Source organism: Pagrus pagrus, assembly GCF_965226575.1.
Source record: "Pagrus pagrus genome assembly, chromosome: 5".
Classification (NCBI taxonomy): domain Eukaryota; kingdom Metazoa; phylum Chordata; class Actinopteri; order Spariformes; family Sparidae; genus Pagrus; species Pagrus pagrus.
The window spans coordinates 20,994,403-21,018,580 of record NC_140189.1 but is presented as its reverse complement, the minus strand read 5'-3'; the positions used below and the strand labels follow the sequence as shown (position 1 = coordinate 21,018,580).

The 24,178-nt window shown below is 41.4% G+C and overlaps 4 protein-coding genes across 6 annotated transcripts in view; 1 reads left to right on the top strand and 3 right to left on the bottom strand.

Annotated features, from left to right (window-relative positions):
- Nucleotides 1–5,738: 5,738 nt before the first annotated feature.
- On the bottom strand, nucleotides 5,739–10,719 carry LOC311257004 (uncharacterized protein; the record flags this gene model as incomplete). Its single annotated transcript, XM_084352433.1, has 9 exons — nucleotides 5,739–6,274; nucleotides 6,378–6,500; nucleotides 6,593–6,682; nucleotides 6,901–7,013; nucleotides 7,108–7,256; nucleotides 7,343–7,442; nucleotides 7,541–9,217; nucleotides 9,337–9,450; nucleotides 10,665–10,719. 9 exons carry the CDS (start codon nucleotides 10,717–10,719, stop codon nucleotides 6,077–6,079), a joined length of 2,619 nt encoding a protein of 872 aa, XP_084208559.1. The 3' UTR covers nucleotides 5,739–6,076.
- A 1,168-nt stretch (nucleotides 10,720–11,887) lies between these two features.
- On the top strand, nucleotides 11,888–13,488 carry LOC311257404 (glutamine amidotransferase-like class 1 domain-containing protein 3, mitochondrial). The gene is made up of 5 exons (XM_084353006.1): nucleotides 11,888–11,962; nucleotides 12,318–12,430; nucleotides 12,565–12,736; nucleotides 12,839–13,040; nucleotides 13,132–13,488. The coding sequence occupies exons 2-5, from the start codon at nucleotides 12,323–12,325 to the stop codon at nucleotides 13,322–13,324; spliced, it is 675 nt and encodes a 224-aa protein (XP_084209132.1). The 5' UTR covers nucleotides 11,888–11,962; nucleotides 12,318–12,322; the 3' UTR covers nucleotides 13,325–13,488.
- Nucleotides 13,489–15,030: 1,542 nt separating this feature from the next.
- Nucleotides 15,031–17,315, bottom strand: LOC311257614 (ectoine dioxygenase). Its single transcript, XM_084353340.1, has 7 exons — nucleotides 17,266–17,315; nucleotides 16,396–16,590; nucleotides 15,904–16,126; nucleotides 15,737–15,828; nucleotides 15,460–15,599; nucleotides 15,254–15,358; nucleotides 15,031–15,163 (listed from the first exon to the last, which is right to left on the bottom strand). Exons 2-7 carry the CDS (start codon nucleotides 16,523–16,525, stop codon nucleotides 15,086–15,088), a joined length of 768 nt encoding a protein of 255 aa, XP_084209466.1. The 5' UTR covers nucleotides 16,526–16,590; nucleotides 17,266–17,315; the 3' UTR covers nucleotides 15,031–15,085.
- Nucleotides 17,316–19,388: 2,073 nt separating this feature from the next.
- LOC311257777 (uncharacterized protein) overlaps nucleotides 19,389–24,178 on the bottom strand; it is a 176,028-nt gene continuing 171,238 nt past the window's right edge. For all 3 annotated transcript variants that reach the window (XM_084353655.1, XM_084353654.1, XM_084353656.1), the window contains 6 exons: nucleotides 22,095–22,245; nucleotides 21,531–21,674; nucleotides 21,209–21,337; nucleotides 20,880–21,122; nucleotides 20,491–20,616; nucleotides 19,389–20,126 (listed from right to left, as the gene is read on the bottom strand). In XM_084353655.1, the coding sequence (XP_084209781.1) occupies nucleotides 19,899–20,126; nucleotides 20,491–20,616; nucleotides 20,880–21,122; nucleotides 21,209–21,337; nucleotides 21,531–21,674; nucleotides 22,095–22,245 (1,021 nt within the window). In that variant the 3' untranslated portion in view covers nucleotides 19,389–19,898. The remainder of the gene's footprint in view (nucleotides 20,127–20,490; nucleotides 20,617–20,879; nucleotides 21,123–21,208; nucleotides 21,338–21,530; nucleotides 21,675–22,094; nucleotides 22,246–24,178) is intronic.

Sequence of the window (24,178 nt, the reverse complement as noted above, 5' to 3'; positions counted from 1 at the left end):
GTGGCTTATTATTAATTGTAGTTATTTTTGCATAGGAAGCTCAGTTTTCAAGCTTTGAGGAAGATTTGAGTTTCTTGGTAAAGGTGTGACGGATTCAATTACCCATCTGTTCGCGCATCTGCGCATCTGTAAACGTCATGGTGTCACAAAACAATGGCCAGGAGGCTCAGTTTCCAGGCTTCTTCTGGGAAATCTGAGTTTCTAGGTAATGATGTGGTCATGATACAATGAAATCTCTTTTGATTGCTGATCCGTGTAAACTTCGATCGTGGCTGTTTCATTATGAAAGCTGAGTAACTTTAGTCATAGGCTACTCTTTACACGATGTGTTATGAAGCTACCAATCAGAGATTTGAGATCGAGACTCGGTAAGTCACGGTCCATGGAGGTTGTGTGCAGTATCACTCTATTCCATGAATCCCAATGTGCCCAGTTCTTAACTGGATACAAAGAGACCACTTTCAATTAAAATGTTGCGGAAGGTTCTGTGCTGTAATCTCTTTGATTTGATCATATTTCCGAAGCTTTGGCATATTCAAAACTCCTCTTTCCATATCCTTATAATACGATGACCGGATCGTTTGTTACTCCGTATAACAAAACACTAAAGTTCATAGTGTCATTTGATATGCCGAAATAAAGTGCGGGAGAGCACGTCTCCCTGCTTCACCCCAAATGGACGAGGAAATCAACGAGTCCTGAAAACTGTAAACAGGGAAACAGGGCTTTGTACAAGGCTCTGATGGCGTTACAAAATATACCATCAATACCTGAGCAAATTAACTTCTAATGAAAAAGATCTCAATTGATCCAATCAAAGGCTTTCTTGAAATCAGGAAAACAAGCAAACTTGTGATTTTATGTTGTAGTGTCACTCTTAGCACAGAGAATATAGCCCGAGAAAGTAATGTTATCTGGGAATATATCTAATGAAAAGACATAGCCTTGAAGTTTAACTAACCAGAACACAGAAACCTTTTATTGAAGTCAATCATTTTCCTGATACTGACATACCTCCAGCAATGAGGAACGATCCCTGGATTTCCCTTGTTGGTTTTTATCTATATTACCATTAAAGTAGGTAAAATAAATAAAGTAAGTGAAACCTTGGGATATTCCCTGATGAATAATCAATGTAGGTACGTGATGAAACATAAAAGAGCGCTCTTAAAGAGTAACTCATTACCAGGAAATGTTTACTCTGGTAGATAAAGTGTTGAACAATACATTTCAGATTAGTTTGTTGTTGATAGGGCGACTATTAATCCTTTCCACAGGCTCATAAGGCTTCAAATAATAGATATGATATCATGTTGAGTGTTGTTTTTTTCGTGCACCTTCTGAAGGAGGCATGCTGCAGGCACATACGTAACTCATGGGGACTTGAAAATGCTCAGTCATGTTCTGATGGAAGTGCAACAAACCTGCACATAGTCTGAAAATGTAAGAGCTGGTGGGACAGTCAACACACACACACACAAATATTTACACATGCATAACAAGTGCTGACACATGTCTGCATAAACACCCTAACCCTGTCTGAGAAAGTCACTGTTGTGACAGGGTACAGTCTGAGGCTCTGAGTGCTGATGTCTTCTCACCCTGCTCCGCCGCGGTTAACAGTGTGCAAAGGACACACTGTAGCCTTCTGCTCAAACAGCCTGTCTTTGAGGAAATAATAACTTCCTCATAGACACATCCTTGTCCAGAACATGGTCAGAAAGAGTCAGGAAATATTTAGAGGATGGTTTCTTGTCATAGAAGAAGGAAAATATATTGTTTGCTCAGGGTTTCTACCGAAGGAAACAAGAAGGAGTGATTAGGTTGCATTATTATTATTGTATTGTAGGTGTTTCTTCTGGGAACACCTATTGACTTTCAGTCAGATGATATGATACGTGATAATCACCTATCATTTGATAATAGACACCTGTTTTGCGTAATCGTGTTTTCATATGTACTAATGACGCGACTGAGTTTCCACCTTAATTGCAAATAATCAACACCCTTCTCACCACCTTAAAGCCAGTTTATGAACATTACAGAAAGGGCTCAACCAACAGCTGTAATATTAGTTAATGAGTATAGCAAACATTGCATGATCCATTGTTCATGTGGACACCTGACTGTTGCTGACAGTTCCAGTGTGGAGGATTTGGTGGGATCTAGCTGTGTGGTTGCAACACAAAATACAAAGATAAAGGCCGTCTCTAGAGTCAGTGTTTGATTTGCCTGTTCTGCCAATCAACAACCTCCATCCTAATCTATATGATTGATATGCCTGGCCGAACAAAAGGTCACACACGCTAATATTTCGCTGGACCGCCTTTAGCTTTGATCATGGCACGCATTCGCCGTGGTTTCATTTTGATAAGCTTATGCAATGTTGCAACATTCATTTCTGTCCAGAGTCCCATACATTCTTCGTCAAAATCTTGTATTGATGATGGGAGAGTCTTCTCCAGCACATCCAAAAGATTCTCAATGGGGTTACGGTCTGGACTCTGTGGCGGCCAATCCACGTGTGAAAATGATGACTCATGCTCCCTGAACCACTCTTTCACAATTTGAGCCTGATGAATCGTGGCATTGTCATCTTGAAATATGTCCGTGCCATCAGGGAAGAAAAAAGACATTGATGGAAAAACCTAGTCATTCAGTATGTTCAGGTAGTCAGCTGACATCATTTTTTGGGCACGTAGCGTTGCTGAACATAGACCTGACCAACGGAAGCAACCCCAGATCATGACACTGCCCCCACAGCCTTGTACAGTAGGCCTAGGCATGATGGGTGCATCACTTCTTACCCTGATGTGCCCATCACTCTGTAACAGGGCAAATCTAGACTCATTAGTCCAACCTTTATGCTCCCTTTTTTTTCCAATTAGCCTCACTGATAAATGGTTTTCTTAAGGCTACACAGCTGTTTGGTCTCAATCCCTGGAGTTCTCTTCACATTGTGCTCATGGAAATGCTCTTACTTTCACTATCGAACATAGCCGTGAGTCTTACTGCTGATTTTTTTTACGACTTGATTTCACCAAACGTTCCTGTTGTCTTCACATTCTGTATACGCCCCTTGTCCTCCGGGTCAAAAATGACCCACCCTCACTAAAGATCTAAAATAAAGCAATTTCGTTTCATTTTAAATGCCAAATCTATTTTGCATGAAGAAACTGTGTGAATATCAGAGTTTTCCCTTTTTACATTCCAGAAAGACTGCATTCATTCAGTGGACACCACTCGCTTTTATTTCAGCATAGCTGTCATATATGTTTTCTTTACTAAAGTTGATTTTGATTATTATTATTATTATTATTTCTTTAGGTACTGCAAAGCTGGTAAACAGTATTTTTTTTTTTAATCAAGAGATAGTACTAGCCCAGGAAAGAATCACAAATGCGCAGAAAGTAGTTTTGGATGCAATTTACTGAAGGCACTTCCGGTAATAGCAGCTAGTGCGCTTTCACACGTCCTGCAGGTCTTGACTCACGGTTATCAAACTGTAAACGTGGGAAACAGCATATCTATGACCTGGAGTCATCTTTATGACATTTTGTGCTGCCATCCTGCCCTGGTTGTCATGTGGTGATGAGAACCATGTTATCTTGCTATTTTTAGACAAAAAAGTTTCTCGTTCAGCTTGAGGTGTTTCTTTATCTGAAGATGATGCATCATGCTCTGGGTTGTATTTGTGTGTGTGTGTGTGTGTGTGTGTGTGTGTGTGTGTGTGTCTGTGTGTGTGTTTTAGTCTGTAACTGACTCTGAGACTGTGATTTTAACTGCCCCGAAGACAATCTTTGAACCCAAGTGGTGTACAGCTTCCATGGAAATACGAATAAAGGCAATATTTCCATTTTTCTAATGTTGGGGTCACTTTAGGAAAAGTCATAAAATTTCAAGTTGAAAAAACAACATTTAAGGGGTTTTCTCTGCTGTTAAACACAGTTTAGGGTCATTTTTGACCTGAAAACAACAGGAGGGTTAAATGATCTGCCATCACGATCTGATCTTATATAAGGGCTCAAGCACGAATCTCGTGCGAGGACCTATTGTATCTGTAGGGATTGTTATTATTTTTACTCCATCCCCAAGATCGCATTTTTGGCAGCCTGAACATACCCCAAAACTCACGAAACTTGGAACATACGTCACATGTGGTGAAAAATTTGATAATTCAACATGATTGGGGTTGGGTGTGGCCAGGGGACTCTATAGCGCCACCTAACGTCGGGTCATGTGACCAAAAACTTTCTCGGATCGTCATGAAATTTACAGGACTTATGGGTCTCAAGGACTTAGCCCGGAATTATTTTTGTTGGAATTTTTGCCGCAACAGGAAGTCAGCCATCTTGAATGGCGTGCGGCGATTTTCAATTTTCCCACGCTGTTTTTGGGACTTTAGGATATTCGCAGACTCACCACATTTGGCATGTAGCTTCTTACCCATGAGTACGTTATTTAGATACCACAACCGCTCTCATGCGCAGCACGAAAGCTCAGTAGCGCCCCCTAACGCCGCTCTTATGGCTTTTCCCATTCTGTACGGACCCAATGTCTGTGCCTCGTACTTTAACTGACTCATCCTACAGATTTAACACCACAGACTTCACACTCACTAAATATCATCTTCAGAACTTGATGATGACACCTTGCGAAAAGCTTTCGCCTACGTTATACCTGGTGGGCGTGGCAGCCTGTTCAACTTCGCGACCCCCCTTATGGCTTTTTCCATTCTCTAGGAACCCATTTCTAAGCCTTGTACATTGTTTAACTTTGCCTACAGATTTAACACCACAGACTTCACATTCACTCAGTAGCATCCTCAGACCTTCAACAGCCTGTGTTGTACCTGGTGGGCATGGCGGTGCGGTCATTTTCGATCCTTTGCCATCACGCAGGAAGTCCTTATAACTTCAACATACAATTGCCCATCTGCATCAAATTGCTCACACATGTAGAGGGGCTCACCCTGAATACGTCTCTGCATCAATACTGTGTCATATCTATAGCGCCACCCACTGGACACAGGAAGTCACTGAAGATGTCACTGTTGTGTTTTGTGTGACACGTATCCCATTCAGGTAGGAAATTTCCACAGCCAGCGGGCGCGCACACATCTGGGTGCACAGCCTCCAACGGCGCCATAGCCCGACGTACGTGGGGGGCGAGGGCCCGTTCATCACTGCTTGCAGTTTTAATTTTATTTATTTTTACATTATTATTATCATCATTATCAGTTCACAGGCCGGCCAAAGAATGATATTTTGACACTGATAACGGGCATACGATACTACCTCAAAACAACTGATATATTGTTCATGCTCTAGAAGTGATAGTCAGTTCAAATTGCAAATAAAAGGGCACAAATTTTTAAAAACGACAAGGTGTCACAAATGATGGACATTTTATCATGTGGTCTGGGGAATGGAAACTTGTTTTAATTAACCTTTTTTTATGTTCTTCTCATTTTGTAACAAAACTCTTCAAGAGTAATATATATTTTATGTGGTTGTGCATCTGCGCCTTCCAACTGACTTTTTTCCCCCATAATATGCGGCTACAGTGCAATCAGGCAACTTTCATATCGGGCAGTTATTAAAAAACAGTGGAAATCACATATTCAATGATATATTAAAACAGCCTTGTATCCTTGTATCATTTAAATTTTAATGCATATTTTATCATGGAAAGTATATACAAAACAGAAATATATTTAAAATAGTGCAATTTCCAGACAAAGAGGGCAGACAATGTAAAAAAAAACTTAATTTACAATATTTTACAATTTATAATTTACAATATATTGCACACAGCATATAATATAAATTAATGTTATTCAGTTAGTTATATTACAAGTGATTTCAGTGCATTATAGTCTTATAGTCCTAGACAATTCCATACCAATATAAGGTTTGCTCATTCACATAAACAGACAAACATGCTAAAAACATCAAGACATGAAGTGCTTGTGGGGTCGTCCTTATACATGGTGGACCAAATAGATATTATCTATTATTATTGTGTATCTGGATTTATGTAACATTCTGCAGCAGTTTTAAATGGTAAATTCATTCTATGACTCATTTCTGAGGACTGGACTCTGTTCAGGTGTAACTGCGGATGGTGTTGTGTCTCCGCTTCCTCTTCCTGACTCTGAGTCTTCTGAATTTCTTTCCCTTTGGGTGTCTGGCAGAAAATGATCATGCTCAAAAGCAGGATTCGTCTGCCCCTGTCTGTGCCTCTTCTGAACCTCCTCAAAGATTTGAAGAACCTTCAAGGCAAACAAACAAAAGCAGCAGGTTGAAGTGTAAGCATACACTGAACTGAAACTCTCTATAAAGAGCGAACAGAACAAGAAGAGATATTTATATTACCTTAGATTTAGGAATGAGACCCACTCTGAAGAAACCAATATGCCCTGTTTCGATCTTAGTGCAGTCGACCACAGTAGATGCAATGTTCTCAGGAGAGGCTCCATCACATAACACCCCGTCCACCTAACCAAATAAAATGCACATGTAGTTTACAGCAAAAAAAATGAGAACACCAGTGCCTCTTGTGTTTAATAAAACTGAAAAATTGTGCTCACCTTGTTGCCGAGTTTGGCATAAACTTGGTTGTGGTGGGTCGTGTCTGCCTCGCCTGTAGGGTTGGCTGAGGTTACAGCGATGGGCCCCACCTGCAAGAAAAAAGGTTGTTGTATTTATTAAAGAAGCCTGCTGTGTAGTTTCACTCACTTTAAAGGAGACCTCTTAGAAGTCTTCATTTTTTTCCTTCCCTTCGGTGTTTTCTTGTGCATGTAAAAGTTCAAAGGTCAAAGGTCAAAGGCCGCACCAAGAAGAAAATGAACATTTGTCTCCCTTAGGGCTTGAACTGATTCATTCCCAAAGCCCTTACCAGATTAATGAGGTGTGTAGCCACAGAACAGTCTGGGTTTCTGATGGCAATGCTCTGTGGAGTCCCTATGTGTGTGGCAGCATCTCCTAAACCAAAGGTGTCCATCCATGGACCTGTGGGAAGACAAGAAATCAACATAATGCTAATGAAACCCCATGCAAGCAACAGCAGACACCATTAAATATACATCCACAAATGCACACCTACCTCTGGGTATCACCATGCTAATGGAGGAGGGCCACGCAGCCTCCATGAAGTCCAGGAGCAGAGGGCTCAGCAGGTGTCGCACCGGCTCCAGCTGCTTGATGGAGGAGATCCACAGGGACATGGGTCTGTCCTGCGCCTGCTTCTTCACCCTTAAAGACATCAATTAGAGAGTGATGAGACTGAATCAATAAATGGATGTTGATAAGGCTGGCGCGCTCTTGAAATGGAAACTCACTTGTAAGCTTTGATAACTGCTTCAGGCCTGTTGCAAGCTGCCACCAGCACATAGACGGTGTCGGTGGGCATTCCACATATGCCACCATTTTTCATGATTTCTGCAGGTGCAAGAAGAAGAAAAATGAAACTCACCTTGAGTATGTAAACATCTGGGTATTTTCTAAAATCAACATTGATTTCTTTAACAGATTCTTACCTGCAATCTGCTGGACGGACGTGGCCTTGCGCGCAGGTAGGTGTGGACAAACATCTGCACCTCCCCCGACCCCACTCAGCTTAATCAAAGGTTTTCCTAAGGGGATCTGCGGGGACTGGAAGGTGCTGTTGAAAATGTGTGCCAGGAAGCAGTAAAAACTAACGAGACCAAAGATGATGGTGACTCCTATATCATAACCAAAAGGCAGGGCACCTACTGCATCCAGCAGGAAGCTGATAAGAATGAGCTGGAAGGTGAGGGCGTAAGCAAACCAGGCGACATTTAAAAACAGTGCCGCAACTGTCACTAAACCATTAAACAGCATGAAACTGATGATCCCGACAGCCACATCGAAGCTTCTGGTTTGACCATAAAGGCCGCCGTAGCGTGTCAGCCCCCACACCGTCCACATCACCCCGTAGAGAATAAAAACTGTGCTCTCAAAGGTTTTACCTCGGGCAAAGGCTACTGAGCCGCAGAGCAGCTGGAGTGCCCCTCCAGCCACCACCACCCAGGGCAGAACCAGCACAGACAGAGGATCTCTGCTACCCACTGTGGCTGTGATGGCAAAGGCAGCCAGCACACTGCAGGCGTGGCCCAACACCTCTGCATCTGCGTACTTGGAGTAGCCCAGGTGAGGTGAATGGAGCTCTTTATCATGGGCTCTGAGAGTAAGACCCTGCATCCTGGTTACCAAAGCCTTAAAGTAACCCTGCCCTGTGGGAATCATTGTCGTAGAGACCATATTGAATGTGGTTATTAAAAGCATGCCAGCAGAGACTACAAATATGGCTGCCTGTACACCCTGTGTGCCCCCTTGGAAGAAGCCTTGAGGCTGGGCTGCAATGGCGATACAATAAGCTACAAAGAAAAGCTGGTAGAGCCCCTCCAGCAAGCTCTTCTGACAACTGAACAGAGCCAGGATGAAGAAAAGCACCGAGAAGACAACAGGGAAGGGAACAGGGGAGTAAGGCTGAATGGAGTAGAACGACAGGAGAGCGCTGTAGCCTTCTGCAAACTTCAGCAGAGCAGTGAAGCCGTAAAAAGTGGCGGCTAGTGTGTCCATGGCTCGGTAGAAGAGGACACACATGCCGAGCTGGAAGACTCCAGCTGTCCACAGCCAGGGGACGTGACCGACGAAGAGCTCGGGGACCACACCTAACAGAGGACAGGCTAGGACAGAGGCGGACAGCAAGTTCATCACCAGACCTACCGACAGTGCATCAGTGCAGCCCTGATTCTGCTCTGCTCTCACCTCAGCTTTGGTCTTCAGGACTGTTCCTGCAGGCTCCACTTTACCTCCAGTGATGACGGACAGCAGGCGTCCAAAACCAAAGTAAACACCCACCACACAGACAAGAAGGTAGTTAGCAGCTGTGGCAGACTGACCAAAACCTGCAGCGGACAAACCTGCGATTTGATGGGCACATGCTAAGCTAATGCCAACAGCTATGAGAGACAGAACTGCTTTTTTAACCAGGACCGCTACGCTGCCTATGATGAGCAGGGCTAAGGTGAATGCTGCCAGGCCCGGGACCAGAGCGGATCTCAGCTGTGTGGGCTGCAGCACCCCCTGACCCGCCAGGATGTACACCAGACCTGAACCACACCACAGGGCGGAGACGGTCAGACACAGAGTGGAGAAGAGCTGGGCGTGGGACAGACTGCGACGGATACCTGCGAGACAAAGAGTAAACAGAGGAGAGGGATCAGGGGGAGGATTATGTTTTTGTTTTTTTACACACAAATAGTAACAAATTAAACAAAACTTGTGACACACATTTATCAAAACCAACCTGCGTAAGCTAAGATGGCTGCAATGATGATGAGCAGAATCCCCAGTGCAGTGTAGGGGATGAAGTTTTGTTCAGGTGAGCTGGCATAGTCGTTCACCAATAACAGGAGAGAACCTAGTCAGACAAAACAAACAAAAATGACCACGCTAGAACAGTTTCTTTATGAACATTTAAAAAGATGACATCTGATAGCAAGAACAGGTGTCGGCCTCAAGTATGAGGGACTTAGAAGTTTTCATCAGAAAAAGGAAGCATGAGGCTTACTTCAGGCACTGGGTCTTCCTCAGGACGTGACGCCCATGTGGGTCATAACTAGTCGACATTTTTTCCTTTTGTGAATTTTTACACTGATATGTCCAAACAAATAAAGGCTTTGGCCGAAGTAAGCCCATGTGCTACCACTTTCTAAGTTGATCAGTTTGACTTCAACTTGCATTCACTCAGTATTGTCTCTTTAGTTTATTTAAGAAGGGACAGTGCAAATTAATACAACATGATAATGATTTATCTGCAGTCCCCTGGCCAAAAGTGTAAAAAAGACCACTTAATACGACAAAGCACGGAGAAAAAAAACAGAAACAAGCAGAACAAAACTGGGCACAAAACAGAACAGGGTACAAAAACAGGACATGCAGTTGTTTTATTTATTATGTATTAATAATTAATTGTCATTATCATTGTTAAGTTACATGATTACATGTTTTATTTAGCTTATCATTAATTCAATTAAAAACAATATATACAGAAAAGACCTGTTTTCTGATATTAGCTGCAGACATGTATTACTGTTTTAGAGTTTTTACAGTTTAAACATGCTACTTAAAATTTGATACCAATATTATTATAATATATCACTTTATTTCTCATATATATTACCATGACATTTAATTATTAAGAAGAAAAGATTTGGGTTCTAATATTAGTGATCGGCCACTTTTTGTATGTTTTTCCCAAACAAATTAGATAAAATCAGATGATTAAAAATGAATATAACATCATTTGGGGAAATTACAACGAATGTCAAATAACAACAAACAACACACACAATAAACAGAAAAAAAACAATCAATAGATTATGAACCAATTATAGAAATACACAAAAAACATTAATACAAGGAAAAAGAAAAAAATACACGTAGAAGAAAACACTTCACGAATGAAGGTGCAAGTTTTTTTAATTATACCACCAACTTTTAAGATTTTCACAACAAAACACAGGAGGATTTCACTTTTTTTTTAAAGCATATTCATGCTGAAATAATCAAACCAAAACATAAAACAACAGCAGAGAGAAGCAGACACAAATATATTTCTCAAAAAAATCTTACCTCCGGAGATGCTCAGAATACCGACGGACACATGCAGAGACTGGGGCTGAGCCATAGCGGCGGAGGTTTCTGAGGACAGGAGGCTGCGCTGGCTTTATACGGCTGCGTGTGACGTCAGCACGCAGGTGAAACCTGAGCGCGAGAGGCTGAGCTGCTGCTGCTGCACCGTCACTGGGGAGGAGCAGGAAAGAAAACGAGTTGTAAAAATGATCCTGCACGTAGGCAGTGTGTCTGAAATGTGATCTCCACCCCACTTCTACAGCCGACATTATAGCCTACAGGCAGCTATATTGATAAAATACCCATGATAAGACGTACAATAATCGCAATCTAGTCTAGATATCAACGCTAATTGTTCTCGTGAAATGCTAACTAGATTATAGGCTACTTCTGTAACCGTAATTACTGTACACTTTATATTATTTGTATTACTTAAGTTACTGATAAAGACATTAGTATTATTTTTATATATTATTATTATATTATTGTTACATTATTTCATTGTCATTTGCAGCACTTTGATTTGGGTGTTTTAATGTACAGTGTTTGGATTAATTGGTTCCTTCATGCTTTTGTTTTGGTGGGCACAGGTATGTGGGTGACGGTGTTGCTCCCCTTGTTGATGAAGGTAGAAGTTGTTATGTTGTGAACCCCGACATTGAGGTCAGAGATCTTTGTACTGTTCTGCCGTTTTGGTGATTATTAAAAGAAGACTGAGAAAGAGAAGTGTAGCCCGCTATTTATCCACAGCCAGAAGAGACTGGAGCACGCTACTATACAAGGAAAGAGGGTTACACTTCCATTGTATATTTCAACTCAATTTAAATAACTGGATATAGTGGTTTATGTAGCTTATATCTTCTATGTCTTTTTCCTTCTACAGTGCTCCATTAAATGCAATAAATAAAAAAGACATTTATATGATCCTTTTTCTATATGAATGCATGTGTCCTTATCTAGCAAACGATTCAAAATGAGAACATGTTCCTGTAAATGTGTAACATAAAATAAACAAGTCATCGCTGAGGCCATATTTGAATATTTCCTCATTATTTCACTTCTATTGTTAACTGATAAGTAAGTCATTGTGTGGAGTGACTCAGCATTTCACCTCAACAGAGTTCCTGGTGACCGTTGAACGTGGATGATGTCAGCGTTTTGGACACCAGGTTGTGGGTGGAGACAGAGAGGCGGGCAGGACTATAAAGAGACGTCTCAAAGCTCAGCAGGCACACCTCCACCTCTGCTGAGCAGCTCCATCACACAACGAGTCAAGCCCGGTGATCCACACATACAAGGTGAGATCTGTCTGTTCTGTTCTCTAAACTGAACTAATGCTTTTTTCCTGATGGTTTAGGAACACATGTTGATTTCAGACACAAGGTCTAAGATTGAGCAGCAGACTCCAAACACTTCCTGTAATTTCTCTTCACTGGTGTCGAAGGTGTTACCTGGCAGCAGCAGCAGTCCTCGCACTCCTCCGTCACCTGGCACTGTAAATATTTTATGTAAACATGTGCAACAGGAGCAGCGATTCACATATCTGATAGGGAAATGAATAGGGGATAAACACACCCTGATGTCAAATTAAAGAAAAGTTCTGTAACTGAGAAAACTGTAGATAAACAGATGTGTTTTATGTGTGTTTTGTAGGAACCATGGTGAAGCGTGTTGCAGTTATTCTCTCCGGCTGTGGAGTCTATGACGGCACAGAGATCCACGAGGCCTCCGCTGTCCTCGTCCACCTGAGTCGGGCGGAAGCAAAAGTAAGAGAAGTAAACTTATTACAGAGAACACAGAGGGACTTTATACGCCCCCAGTTCTGTTGCAATACAGCTGACCTAAAAAGCAGTCGTAATAGCTACAGAGGTTGATCTGATAAAAAGGTTTTACATTTCAGGTGCAGATGTTTGCTCCGAATGCAGACCAGATGCATGTTGTTAACCACTGCGAGGGGAAACCTACAGAGGAGAAAAGAAACATCCTGCAGGAGAGCGCCCGCATCGCCAGGGGTGACGTGACTGATCTGGCCAAGTTAGACGTTACAGCATTTGACGCCGTCATCATCCCAGGTTAGGATTCCCCAGCCATAAGAGTAAAATATTCCACATCTTTCTGTTTTTACACCTCCACTTTTGTGATAGGCTGAACAAATCCTTTGTGTTCTCATTCAGGGGGCTTCGGTGTGGCGAAGAACCTGAGTGACTGGGCAGTGAAGAATAAGGACTGCACCATCCAGCCACAGCTGGAGAAGATCATCAAGGATTTCCACAAAGCCGGAAAGCCGATGGGCATGTGCTGCATCTCCCCCGTCCTCGCTGCCAAAATCCTGCCCGGCTGCGAGGTCACTGTGGGACAGGACAAAGAGTGTGAAAAGTGTGTGAGGCAGTTTCTAATCATCAGATGTTTATCACTGTGAGAAAATCTCAATCTGCAGCTCTAACTTCCGCTCTCTCCTCGTCTTTAGGTGGCCGTACGCTCAGACTGCAGGTGCCATGAAGGCGATGGGCTGCAAACATGTCAACACAGATGTGGACAAAGCACACGTTGATGTCAAAAATAAGCTGGTCACCACCTCTGCATTCATGTGCAATGCTCCCATTCATAAGGTCTTTGATGGAGTAGGAGTCATGGTCAAGGAGACACTGAAACTGGCTTAAGAAGTCTCTCATTGCAGGCTGGGTGTTTGTATTTATTCACAAAATGTCTGTGATTTCAATTCAGTTTGGTGTTTATTTCAAATTATGACAGTTATCTCTCAGCATTCATCAGCTATCCTCAATGTGTTGTTTCAAGATTTAAATAAAAGTTTCCCTACAAATGATACTTTTGCTATTTTTTTTTCTTCACCGCAAAAACACATCTTACCGTAAGTATATTTGTATAATGTCTGGTCAAAAATATTTGATTTCATTTAATAAAAGACACAATCATGTAGAAAGCAGCATTTCAGTGAGATGAATCAGAGTTTTTTTATCACTTGTTTTATTGGCAGATTTCTTTTTCACTTATTTCAAGCAAAAAACACCTTGTCATTTTGAATTCACATTTGTTCCAGTGTTTCCGAAAATAAAACAATGAAAATCATCAAAAAAACAAACACACAACATAATTACTGTTGCATAATAATCTAAAATGGGGGAGACTAAATGGTTTATCACACAGGGCAGATGATTTTTGAGTCCCCTGAGAGGTCTACAGGCCAAATTCAAAATCCATGGGGCGATTAACACTTTCAGTCATACCAAAAAACCCATGGTATTGTTAAAATAGATACTCCTTATTTCTGAAATCCTCTTGTATGAAGCAAAGCAAGATTTCCCTGAGAGACCTTACTGTAGCTCAGAACACAGAAACGGAGTCTTGTAAATGATTAAAAACATTTAATATCTGAATACAGTACATTTTGTTACAAACTTCAGGTGGGACAATGCTTTGGGTAAGAAATAACACTTTTAACAAGTTCAGTCTAAATAACAAATGAGTGAATCATGAAACTAATAGTTAAAGTCTTGAGTCTACTCTTTCAACACCCAGGTGGCCACCCTTGTGTTAGTATTATTTGTATTATTATTATTATTATAGTATTATTTAATATTTGGGTGAATGTAGGTCACTGGATGACAAAAATTCAGTGTCAAATTCAATTTTATTGGTTTGAGTTGTGGTGTTAAGTAACCAAAATCCAGCGTCTTCCAAAATGTCTCATGCCGACGTCGAATTGATGTGACATTTAGTCATGAGGTGTGGTGACCTAAACCCAACATCATAATCTTTACATCCTCACAACCTGAAATTCTGACATCATCAGATATTGATATTTTGTTGATTTTAAGTCATGGTGCTCATTAACCAAAATTCAACATCCAGCCAAAGTTGGAAGTTGATGTCAAGCCGTCATTGAGTTTAAAAAAACCCAGTTTTCTTTTCCAACTACAATTTACTTACGTCTTTCAGACATTTAACTGACACCCGGTGCCAGCAGGGTAGTTTGTTTTTGTGCCTAAATTACTGAGGAGTTGGATTTTGAGTATTTTTTGTACCAACCGTTAGATAATATTTCTATTTTTCTTTAATGTACCATTACTGAAGCTCTAAAAGCCCTGAATATGTTACATGTTTTGAGTAAACCAGTGACCAGTGTCAGGTTATTTTGACAATTTAAAGACAGTTTAAACACAATCCAGTTAGATCTCTAAATGACACAATAACATCTCAAAACATTCTGGACATTAAAAAGACATTTTATTAATCAATCATCAATTCAAAGATGAGACAGTACAGTAACAGCAAGACAATATAAACCTATATCTTCATAACTTATAATGAATAAAGAAAATAGTGGATATTTGGTCTGAGTATAATATATCCCTATAAAGGGTGCAAGTAACTGGGAAGTATCAAGGACGTATTCAGGTGGTTTAATTGGAGAAATTATTGAACTGATCCGTTCCACTGGCCAACTCTGCTGCATGGAATTTCCTAGGACGATCAGGATCCTATCAGCAACAGAAAGACTCAGGATTAATAAAGTGAAATTATAACCTGCATTAAATAAAGCGATACATCTTTGTTCATGTTTGTCTCACCTGTATGGGATAGGCACAGGTGGAAACATAACGGATCACAAAGCCACAGCGCCTCTTCTGGGATGTGTTGGCGTCACTGGCATGGACAAGTAGCCCGTCGTGAATCTATTAAAACAAATAGAAAATACTAATTAACTCACCCATTCTTGCTCTCACACCTATTCTAAAAAAACGTGATGTTTCACAAAATAAAAAAATAAACTCACAGACATCTGCCCGGCTAAGAGAGGGCAAAGCACAGCTTCATCAGCCTGCACAAGCTCCTCTGGGATCTCCTGGTTGACCGTCAGCATGTTTCCCGGGCGGATGGCTTGGTGGTGGGGCAACATGCCAGCACAGTGGCTACCTGCAGGACAACGAAAAGTCAAAGACCTACATACATTTGATACAATATATGTAAAAACACTCACACTAAAAGTATCTGCTTGTATTCAGCTAAGGTCCAACCAGGACAGTGGCTGAAGGCCTGAGCAGCTGAGGTACCTGGTATGACCAGAAGGGCGCCGTTCTCCTTCAGTGAGTCATCGAAAGCGAGCCACACGGAGAGAACGGGACCACCATCAATACCCCAATACCTGAGAACAAAACAATTACAGTTAGACACAAACAAAACAAAACGAAACATTTATTCCTTTAGTGTGTAAATCTACCTCATATCCTGATGCCAGGCCACATATGGAAGTCCATTCTCTCCACTGCTCCCATCAGGCTTGAGTGTTGGGTATTTACAGATGAAGCGGGAGTCCAGCAGGATGACGTCAGGGCCCAGGATGGCTTTGACCACTTCTAAGATTTGAGGGTGTTTGGTGAGATCCCTCACCCACGGATACTGAAGGTGAACATTATGGAGGCTGTACTGGGTGTACTCTTCACCTGAAACATCCAAATACATAATAAACTTGTTCATTAACAAAAAGTGCAACGTCATATATGATCCAATGTAATGGAAAGATGGTCACACTTCAAACAAGAAATAGCATCCAAAAGGTATCATTATTAATACCACATCCTTGGTTATTCACTTATTAAAAGCATCTTAAAAGGGCCTTATTATCTATTAACTAATGCTCATTAGCCTGTCTAATTGTGTCTCTGTTCACCCTTTCCCTCCTTATCCTCCTTACACTTCCAGTGGCACTCACCAAATTCCCTCTCCAGCTCAGAAAAGGCATGCTTGGCCTCCCTCAGCTCAATGTCACTCAGTACAGGCAGCGCTGTGAGGAAGCCCTGCTGGTTGTAGATGTCCTGCAGTTTAGCCGTGGATGAAGACATCTCTATTGGACTGTTTCGCTGCTGATTCCTCGGGCCTTCTGCTTCAAGAATTTACACGGTAGAGTCTGTTTGTGATGGAGGTGGAGGTTAGGGGGTAGAAATATATTCTGTCTAAGATTGTGTTTTCCATCTAGCTGAGTTTTAGTTGTTTATACAGACATAAAAAGAGAGAGAGAGAGCATGCCCTGACCCGATGGGGAAAACATCTAACCACATTTAGGTGGGTCCCACTGAGCACCACCTTGTTCCACCTGCTCCATAAGACCAATATAACCCTCACTGCCTGTGTGAAGCAGTCTATTGTCCACGTTAAGAGTCTCTTCGTTAAGGTATAAGATCTGTTGACTAAAACAGGTCAGGAAAAGGAAAAGCAAAGATGGGAAACTGTCCTTTAGCCTTCATGAAGAAGTGAAATATCAACATTTAACTTGCAGTAATTAAGAGATTTTTTTGTATATTTATAACATAAAACCCTCAAAACCACAGTGAAGTAACAGTTACATTCTCCCATTCATAATCTACTCGATTAAAAGAAATATACATAACACAGTAAAATGTGTAGATTTGTTTTTGCTTTAAAACAAACAGCAGTGTTTAGACTTTGATCTAGTCCAGATAGTGTTACATCTAATGACACTTTACAAATAGTATAAAGTGTTGGTATTACTTTTTTGTATTGTTTCCCGTAAAAGCCTCCATGTAAAGCAACTATTGCAGTAAGTATTATAATGTCTCCATACCTGTCTGCTGTTAAATCTTCCTCTCCTCTCTCTGTGAGTCTCAGCTCTGGATACTGCTCAAGCTGTTCTCAGGTAGAGATTATATACTGCACAGAGCGCCTTCTCAGCCCACTCCCTTTGTCTGTGTCTTTCAATTAAACTGTTCTAAAATTACAGGATTTCACGTCCTGGAAGGCACTTGACTAAAAGATAACCCATGACTCAGTGATGCAAACTGCATGTACATTGGACACTTCTCATTTCTCTGGAAATGTCTTTCTTTGTTTCCTCTCCCCTCGCATGGTTTCCTCCTGCCTCTCCATAGGTAATTGATGGGCGTGAGTAGCATTATTGTCTTGCTCAGGTGTGGCCAGGAATTTACTGTCATTTACTATGTAAAGCAACCTGAAACCTTCTCAGGAGCTACGTACTCAGCTTATCTCACGTCATGTTTTCCCACCAGGAAACACACAGTGAGTCAGTCTTATTTATACTTGAGGGCTATTTTTGGTGCCATCTTTCAATTTCAAAATGAGTTCACAGCAGCTTGTTATTCAGTAACTCAACATTCCCAATCATCACGACCTCATATTCAACTTCTCTGTTCCTTGTCAGGAACTCAGGGAGTGAAGCGATGATTGATGCCTGAGTGTGTTAACAGGGCCATTGAGAGGATCGTTAACAGAGGGGAAAATCCTCAGTCTCCTTTTATATTAGCGACAACATTCATCATTGTTGTGGACTTTATAACATCATTGAAAGTACTTTTCTTCATCTTATTTTCCATTTAAATGTATAAAAGATTTGTTTGTGTCATTCTGTGTGAATGGTGTAAAAACAAAAGCGAATGCAAAGTTAGTCACCAAAAACGAGGAACTGAATCTTGCATTTTATTGAAAAAAAAAAAGGCCCATCAATATTTATATTGGCAAAATACTTCATTTGAGTTTAAGTTTTGTTTTTGTTTTTTTTAAATATTCAAGTCAGTTTCTTTTGTAAAGAATAGTTGCTACCAACCTTTACAGAGTAGCACTACGGAAATGTGCTCTAGTGAAGAGAGGGACTGAATAAAGAATTCAATGTTTTATAATTGTCATACAAATTTAACAGGTTATTTTTAAGATGAACCGAGACTGTAAATTTAATTATACTAAATACTGAAGGGATCCAACATATTTGTTTCTGCATATGTCAAATCAAATAAAAAGTTAAATAAATAAAATAATAAAACAAACAAACAAACAAACAAATAAATAAATAAGTAAATAAATATCTTTGGATCCTCTCCCTAGCTTAGAAAAACATCGCAGTTGCCTCAACACAAAATCTCAATACAATATGTTTTTTGGGAAATATAACAAATATATATTAAATATAAAACAATATATATTATTACAACTATTAAAACATACTGTATAACCCTTTCCCTTTCTGACCCCTTTTCACAGCTAATCATTTAATACTGTCCATTATAGTTTCTGGTTACTCATTACTGTGTGCTTTTATTTTGTTTTTATAAATACAAAAACTTCCTTCCCTGAAACCAAGTGAGAGAACCGAGTTTGAGGTTGCAAAAGAAAAAGCCGGGTCCACGTTTTCACTTCCTTCACAGTGACCAGAAACATGTGATGTTATGGTATTGATTTTAGTCACCTAGCTGCTGAAACGTGACATCATTCTCACTTGAAACCGTGTGACCAAGGACGCAAATGACAACAAATAATAGATCACCTGCTGCAGACTCTCTGGCAGGCTAATCATTTACAGCCTCTTAGAGGAACTGTCCAAGGATTATAATAAAAATAACAGAGGAAAACCCCTGCTCGCCCACTGGTCACATCTTGTTGTCTGATATGTGTCAGTAGGTTCAATTCAGATGTAGTGACCCGGAAAAACAGAGACACATTAAGGGAGGGACACCCACCCGAATACAACTTCCTTGTCTGATTGTCTGACATCATTGCAAACACATTTTATTGTCTTTTATTGTCTGGTCAGCTGTTTAATAAGCCAAGGCTTAATGATAAGAAATTCTTTTACAGACTTCAAAGTAATACAACACATAAAAAAGAAATAATTTTAAAAATCAGAGTTCATAAGCAGACAACTGTGGATAGTCTCAACAAAGCACCAGCACAATAAGCTCAGTTATAATTATGTATTTTATTATTTTGACTATTTATAGTTGTCTTACAAAGTAAACAGAAAAACTTTAGAAAAAAGAGATATATTAAAAAGATTATATAAGAAGGAGATATATCAGATATATTAAATATATAAAGGTATGAAACGGCTCCTGTAACGCTACATACAGTAAACACACTACAGACTATAATCTACAATATAACTGTAACTGTTCTCTATTAAGAACGAGCAGAACCATAACAGAGCAAACAAGATGTTTGACTCCAGACTTGTCCACATGATATTTCCACCTACATACTATTTTTGTCTATTATGTGGGTAAAAGTGCTCTTAGTGAGAGTGACGGAGTGCTAAAATTGCATGTAGAGTAAATTTTACTTGTGGCTTAGATTCACTGGAGCGTCTCTGTAATGGTGATGAGAGTAAAAATTGTTGCATGAACAGGTGGAAACATTTAAAAACTAATTTACAGCGTGTATAATGATGTTTTTCTTGTTTTTCTCCAGCTCTCAGTCTGACTCTTTGTCCCTGTTTGGATGCTTGGGGCAGAGTGGGTGGTGCTGTTTCCTTTTCTCTCCACTTTGTGTCCTCTTGTCTCCCCCGAGTGGCTGCTGCTCGTTATTGCAGCGGTGGACGAGCACGGGGTCCTTGTTCTGAGGCGTTTTCTTCAACAACAGCCGCTGCAGCATTTGTTTGTCTGATCGCTCCCGTCGGAAATCGTCCTCGTAAACCTTGAGCTGTACAGACGGTAAAATCAGAACAAACAAACAAAAACATTAGATTCTGGTGACAGACACATCTATGGGACATTCAGGGAGCAGCTCCAAGTGGATTCATCCCCACATTTAGTCAAAACTAGTTGTTTTAAACCATTAAGGGGAGATGTGGCGCTGTGAAATGTCTCATCAATCATCTTTTTAGATCATATAGTTGTTACAGTATATTTAACCTATATACATTTCATATTTAACTTACTCTCCACCAATCCAACAAAGCATTGAGTCAACAAAATAACTGCCGTCAGTGGCTCAAGCACATCATTATTGTGTTTAAGTGTGCATGTGTGACTGCATGCACGTGCACAGACAACTAAAACACTACCTGCTCCTGCAGTAGTGCCACCTGTTGGCGCGTCTCCTCCCTCTTCTTCCTCAGCCTCCGGTTCTCCTGCAGTGTGTGCTTGTGGTCGTTATGCTCCGTCTCATATTCTGCTTCATAAATCTGAGTCTGCTGACACAAGACATCAATATGGCAGTGAGCCAACATCAGAGCCATATCTTGTGTGATCTGCAGATACTCCTTAATAAAACACTGTGAACACGATTCAGAGCAGCACAGAGCCACCACTTGGTGGTGCAGTTCACCGTCTAACACAAGTTTAAGCAGCAAGCAAATCTTTCCCTGGCAACAGTGAGTTGACATCAGTTCTGCTCTCATCAGAACAGAAATGGGAACAGGTTTTTGATGCTGTGCTGAAAGGAGCAGCCCACCTGACATCTCAGCGCCTCCAGCTGCTCTTTTAGATCGTGCACCTCTTGTCGGGAGTCTCCCAGAGCTCCAGGTGGGGCACCGCTGCTCTGGCTCTTTCCCCGCCGCCCTGCCTCTGGGCTGGAAGGAGCTGGGAAAAAGGAAGATGAGGGGTTGTATCCGTGACTGGGCGACAGGTTGGGAGCTCCAGGGGGATTACTGGAGGGGAACGACACAGGACCACGTATCACAGCGCTGAAGCTGCCCTTTAGAAAAGACAGAAGACAAACTGATGAATGATACTGCAGATCAAAGAATATTGACTGAAATGGAAAACTGAGAGGTGTGATACCTGTTTGGCAGGCGTCCAGTCTTTGTCTGGGTGGTGCATCCTGCTCTCCAGCAGTCTGATGTATTCCTGCAGCTCCTGGTTCTTCTTCAGCTCCTGCATCAACGCCTGCTCATAGTACTCCTTTGCACTCTGCAACCCCAAATATAGCAGTAAACCTCAAACATGCAAACCACACGTAATATATACCACCATCCACACCTGCCTCACCACAACCCACAGTTTAGGAATCCCCCCCAAACGCTGTATCTGCACCCACTTTTTAGGCCCTCAGTGCAGTGAACTGTGTGCCATATGCAGGCTTCAAATGTGCCTGTGTGTTTACCTGCTGGTGCTCGACTTTGAGCAGCAGCCTGCTGTTGAGCTGTTTGATGGCGGTGTTCTCCAGCTCCAAAGCCTCCAGTCTGTGCTGTAGACTCATCGTGGCACTGCGGTACACCTGGTCCCAGTCCTCATTCAGCTTCATCAGCTGTAAAACACCATCATCATCATCATCATTATCGTAACCATGGCTTCTACTGCGGCCATCAATTCATGTCACCATTGCAGGCGTCAGTGTAACCCTGTCTCCAAAACAACGTGGGCATCAGGAAGTGAATTTAGGTCAGTCAGGTGAGACTCTAAATTTATCCCAGTTTACAGCAGTTGAGAGAATCATTTTGTCTATCTCTTTTTATTAAGCAGCCCCTAATTAAAAATCAAGAAGCAGAGGTTGTGTAATTGTGAAAAATGTAACTTTAATGATCGTCCTTCACAGCTTAGCAGCAGTTTTCACACAACGCCCACACTCCTCCTCTGGTTTTCAGAGAGAACCGAATGTAATTGCCAACATCAGCAATACAAATGTGGACCTGTGGAGGATCTGCACCAGTTAAAGGTGGTACTGTACCTCTTTGTTCACTCTGCGAAGCTCAGTGTTCTTGTTGAGCAGCAGCAGTTTCTCCTGGTCAGTGGAGGTGACAGTCATACTCTCGGTGATCAGGGTAACCTGCTCCTCCGTGGACAGCAGCCTGTCACCCACGGGACCCACATCCTCCGTCCTGCACACAAACACCGACACACAGATACAGCTCACACATGCACAGATAGTCAGAGAATATGTGCCATAAATAAAGTCACGATGAAGAACATTAGCAGAGGATTTCCATTAATAAGCAAACACATATGCGCACAAAAGAGCGTCAGAGTACTTCTGAACACCCACTCGCACAGAGTGCACTTACAGAGAATCGAATCGGAGCTATTATGCACACCCACGCACACACATGCATGCACAGTCACATTATGCACTCAAGACACTCAGACACACACACACACACACACACAGCGGTGCATTTTTCTGCAGTCCTAGCCAATCAAAATCTCTGTTTACTATCAGATGTGTTTGCATATCGATAGCCTCTGGAAACAATGAGGGTGATGATCCCTGTAAAATGTTGATTTCTGTTGGAGCACTTGGAGAAAAATATTTGCAAAGATTAATTAGTCAGACTAGCTTCCTTTCCAGCAGCTCTGTTGTGAGGTCTTGTCTAAAAGGAATATGTGACAGGGAGGCTGCCGAGATCTAAAGCCCAGGGGGGATCTGCTCAGAGAAGAACACACAGCGCCGCGTGTAGCCCCCAGGGCTTCTCCACACAAACACGGTGTAGAACCGATGTAACCTCAGAGAGCTAAATATTACAAAGTCGTCACCTCTCATCCCCCTTAAGGCTTAACTCCCCCAGAAAGATACAGCTTTCATCCACTTACGCACGGTGTCCTGCTATGTGAAAGCCAGTGTTGCACACTTTTATAGAGTTGTGCTGTCAGGTCAAGGCATTGCAAATGGGAAGATGCACTGCCCAAATGACATACAATTGGCTGAAAGGACACAGATGTGTGAATGAAAACTTTGTACCATCTGGTTTTAGCAGTTTTCACAACACATAGCCGCTTGTGAGATCATGTGAATTTGAAAATAAGGAATACGAGACTTTGCTCTCTCAAGCTTAAAGAAGTTTTGGGGGAAATATGCTTATGTGATTTGTTTTGCTAAGAGTTGAATGTGAAGATTGACTCCACTCCCCTGTTTAGCTGCCAGCAGCTAAACTGGCTAAAAAAAAAAATACAAAAAATAAAAAATCCCCCAACAAGTTGTGGCTTTACAGGGGATTATGTGTAGGACAATTTCCTGCCGGGAGCAATGATTTACTGGGGTTTTTGCTGGCTGATTGTTATGTTGTTTTTTTTTTACAAGTTTTAACAAATAAGTTATGTGATGTGCCAATTAGTCAGAGGTGCTGGTAGGTGAATTTTGCTATCTTTGGTTTTAACAAACAAGCTATATAATGATGTACCTTTGGCCAGAGCCAGGCTAGTTGTTTCTCCTTGTTTCCAGTCTTTATGCTAAGCTAAGCTAACCGGCTGTCAGCTGTAGCGTCATATTATCTATGTACACTTATGAGAATGATATCTGTACCGTTAAGTAGAGCAGTTTCAACTACCTAAAGTCACTTGTGAGAGCATTAAATATGAAAATAAGGAATATGAGATTTTGCTCTCTCAAGCTTAAAGAAGTTTTGGGGGAACTATGCTTACGTGATTTGTTTTGCCAAGAGTTGAATGTGAAGATTGACTCACCCCTCCTGTCTGTATAGAAACAGCAGCAGTTAAACTGGCTCAAACAGAAATCCCCCAACAAGTCGTGGATTTACAGGGGATTATGTGTGGGACTATTTCCCGGCGGGGAGCAGTGATTTACTGGGTTTTTTTAAACAAATAAGTAATATGATGTGTCAATTAGTCACAAGTGCTGGTACTGTAGGTGAATTTTGCTACCTTTGGCCAGAGCTAGGCTAATTGGTTTCCAGTCTTTAAACTAAGATAAGCTTACCGGCTGCTGGCTGTAGCATCACATTTTGTATGTACAGTGTTTTCAGTGTTTTTTTCCTTTATGAAAACGTCTCAAATCCGCTGGAATACTGTGGGTTTTTT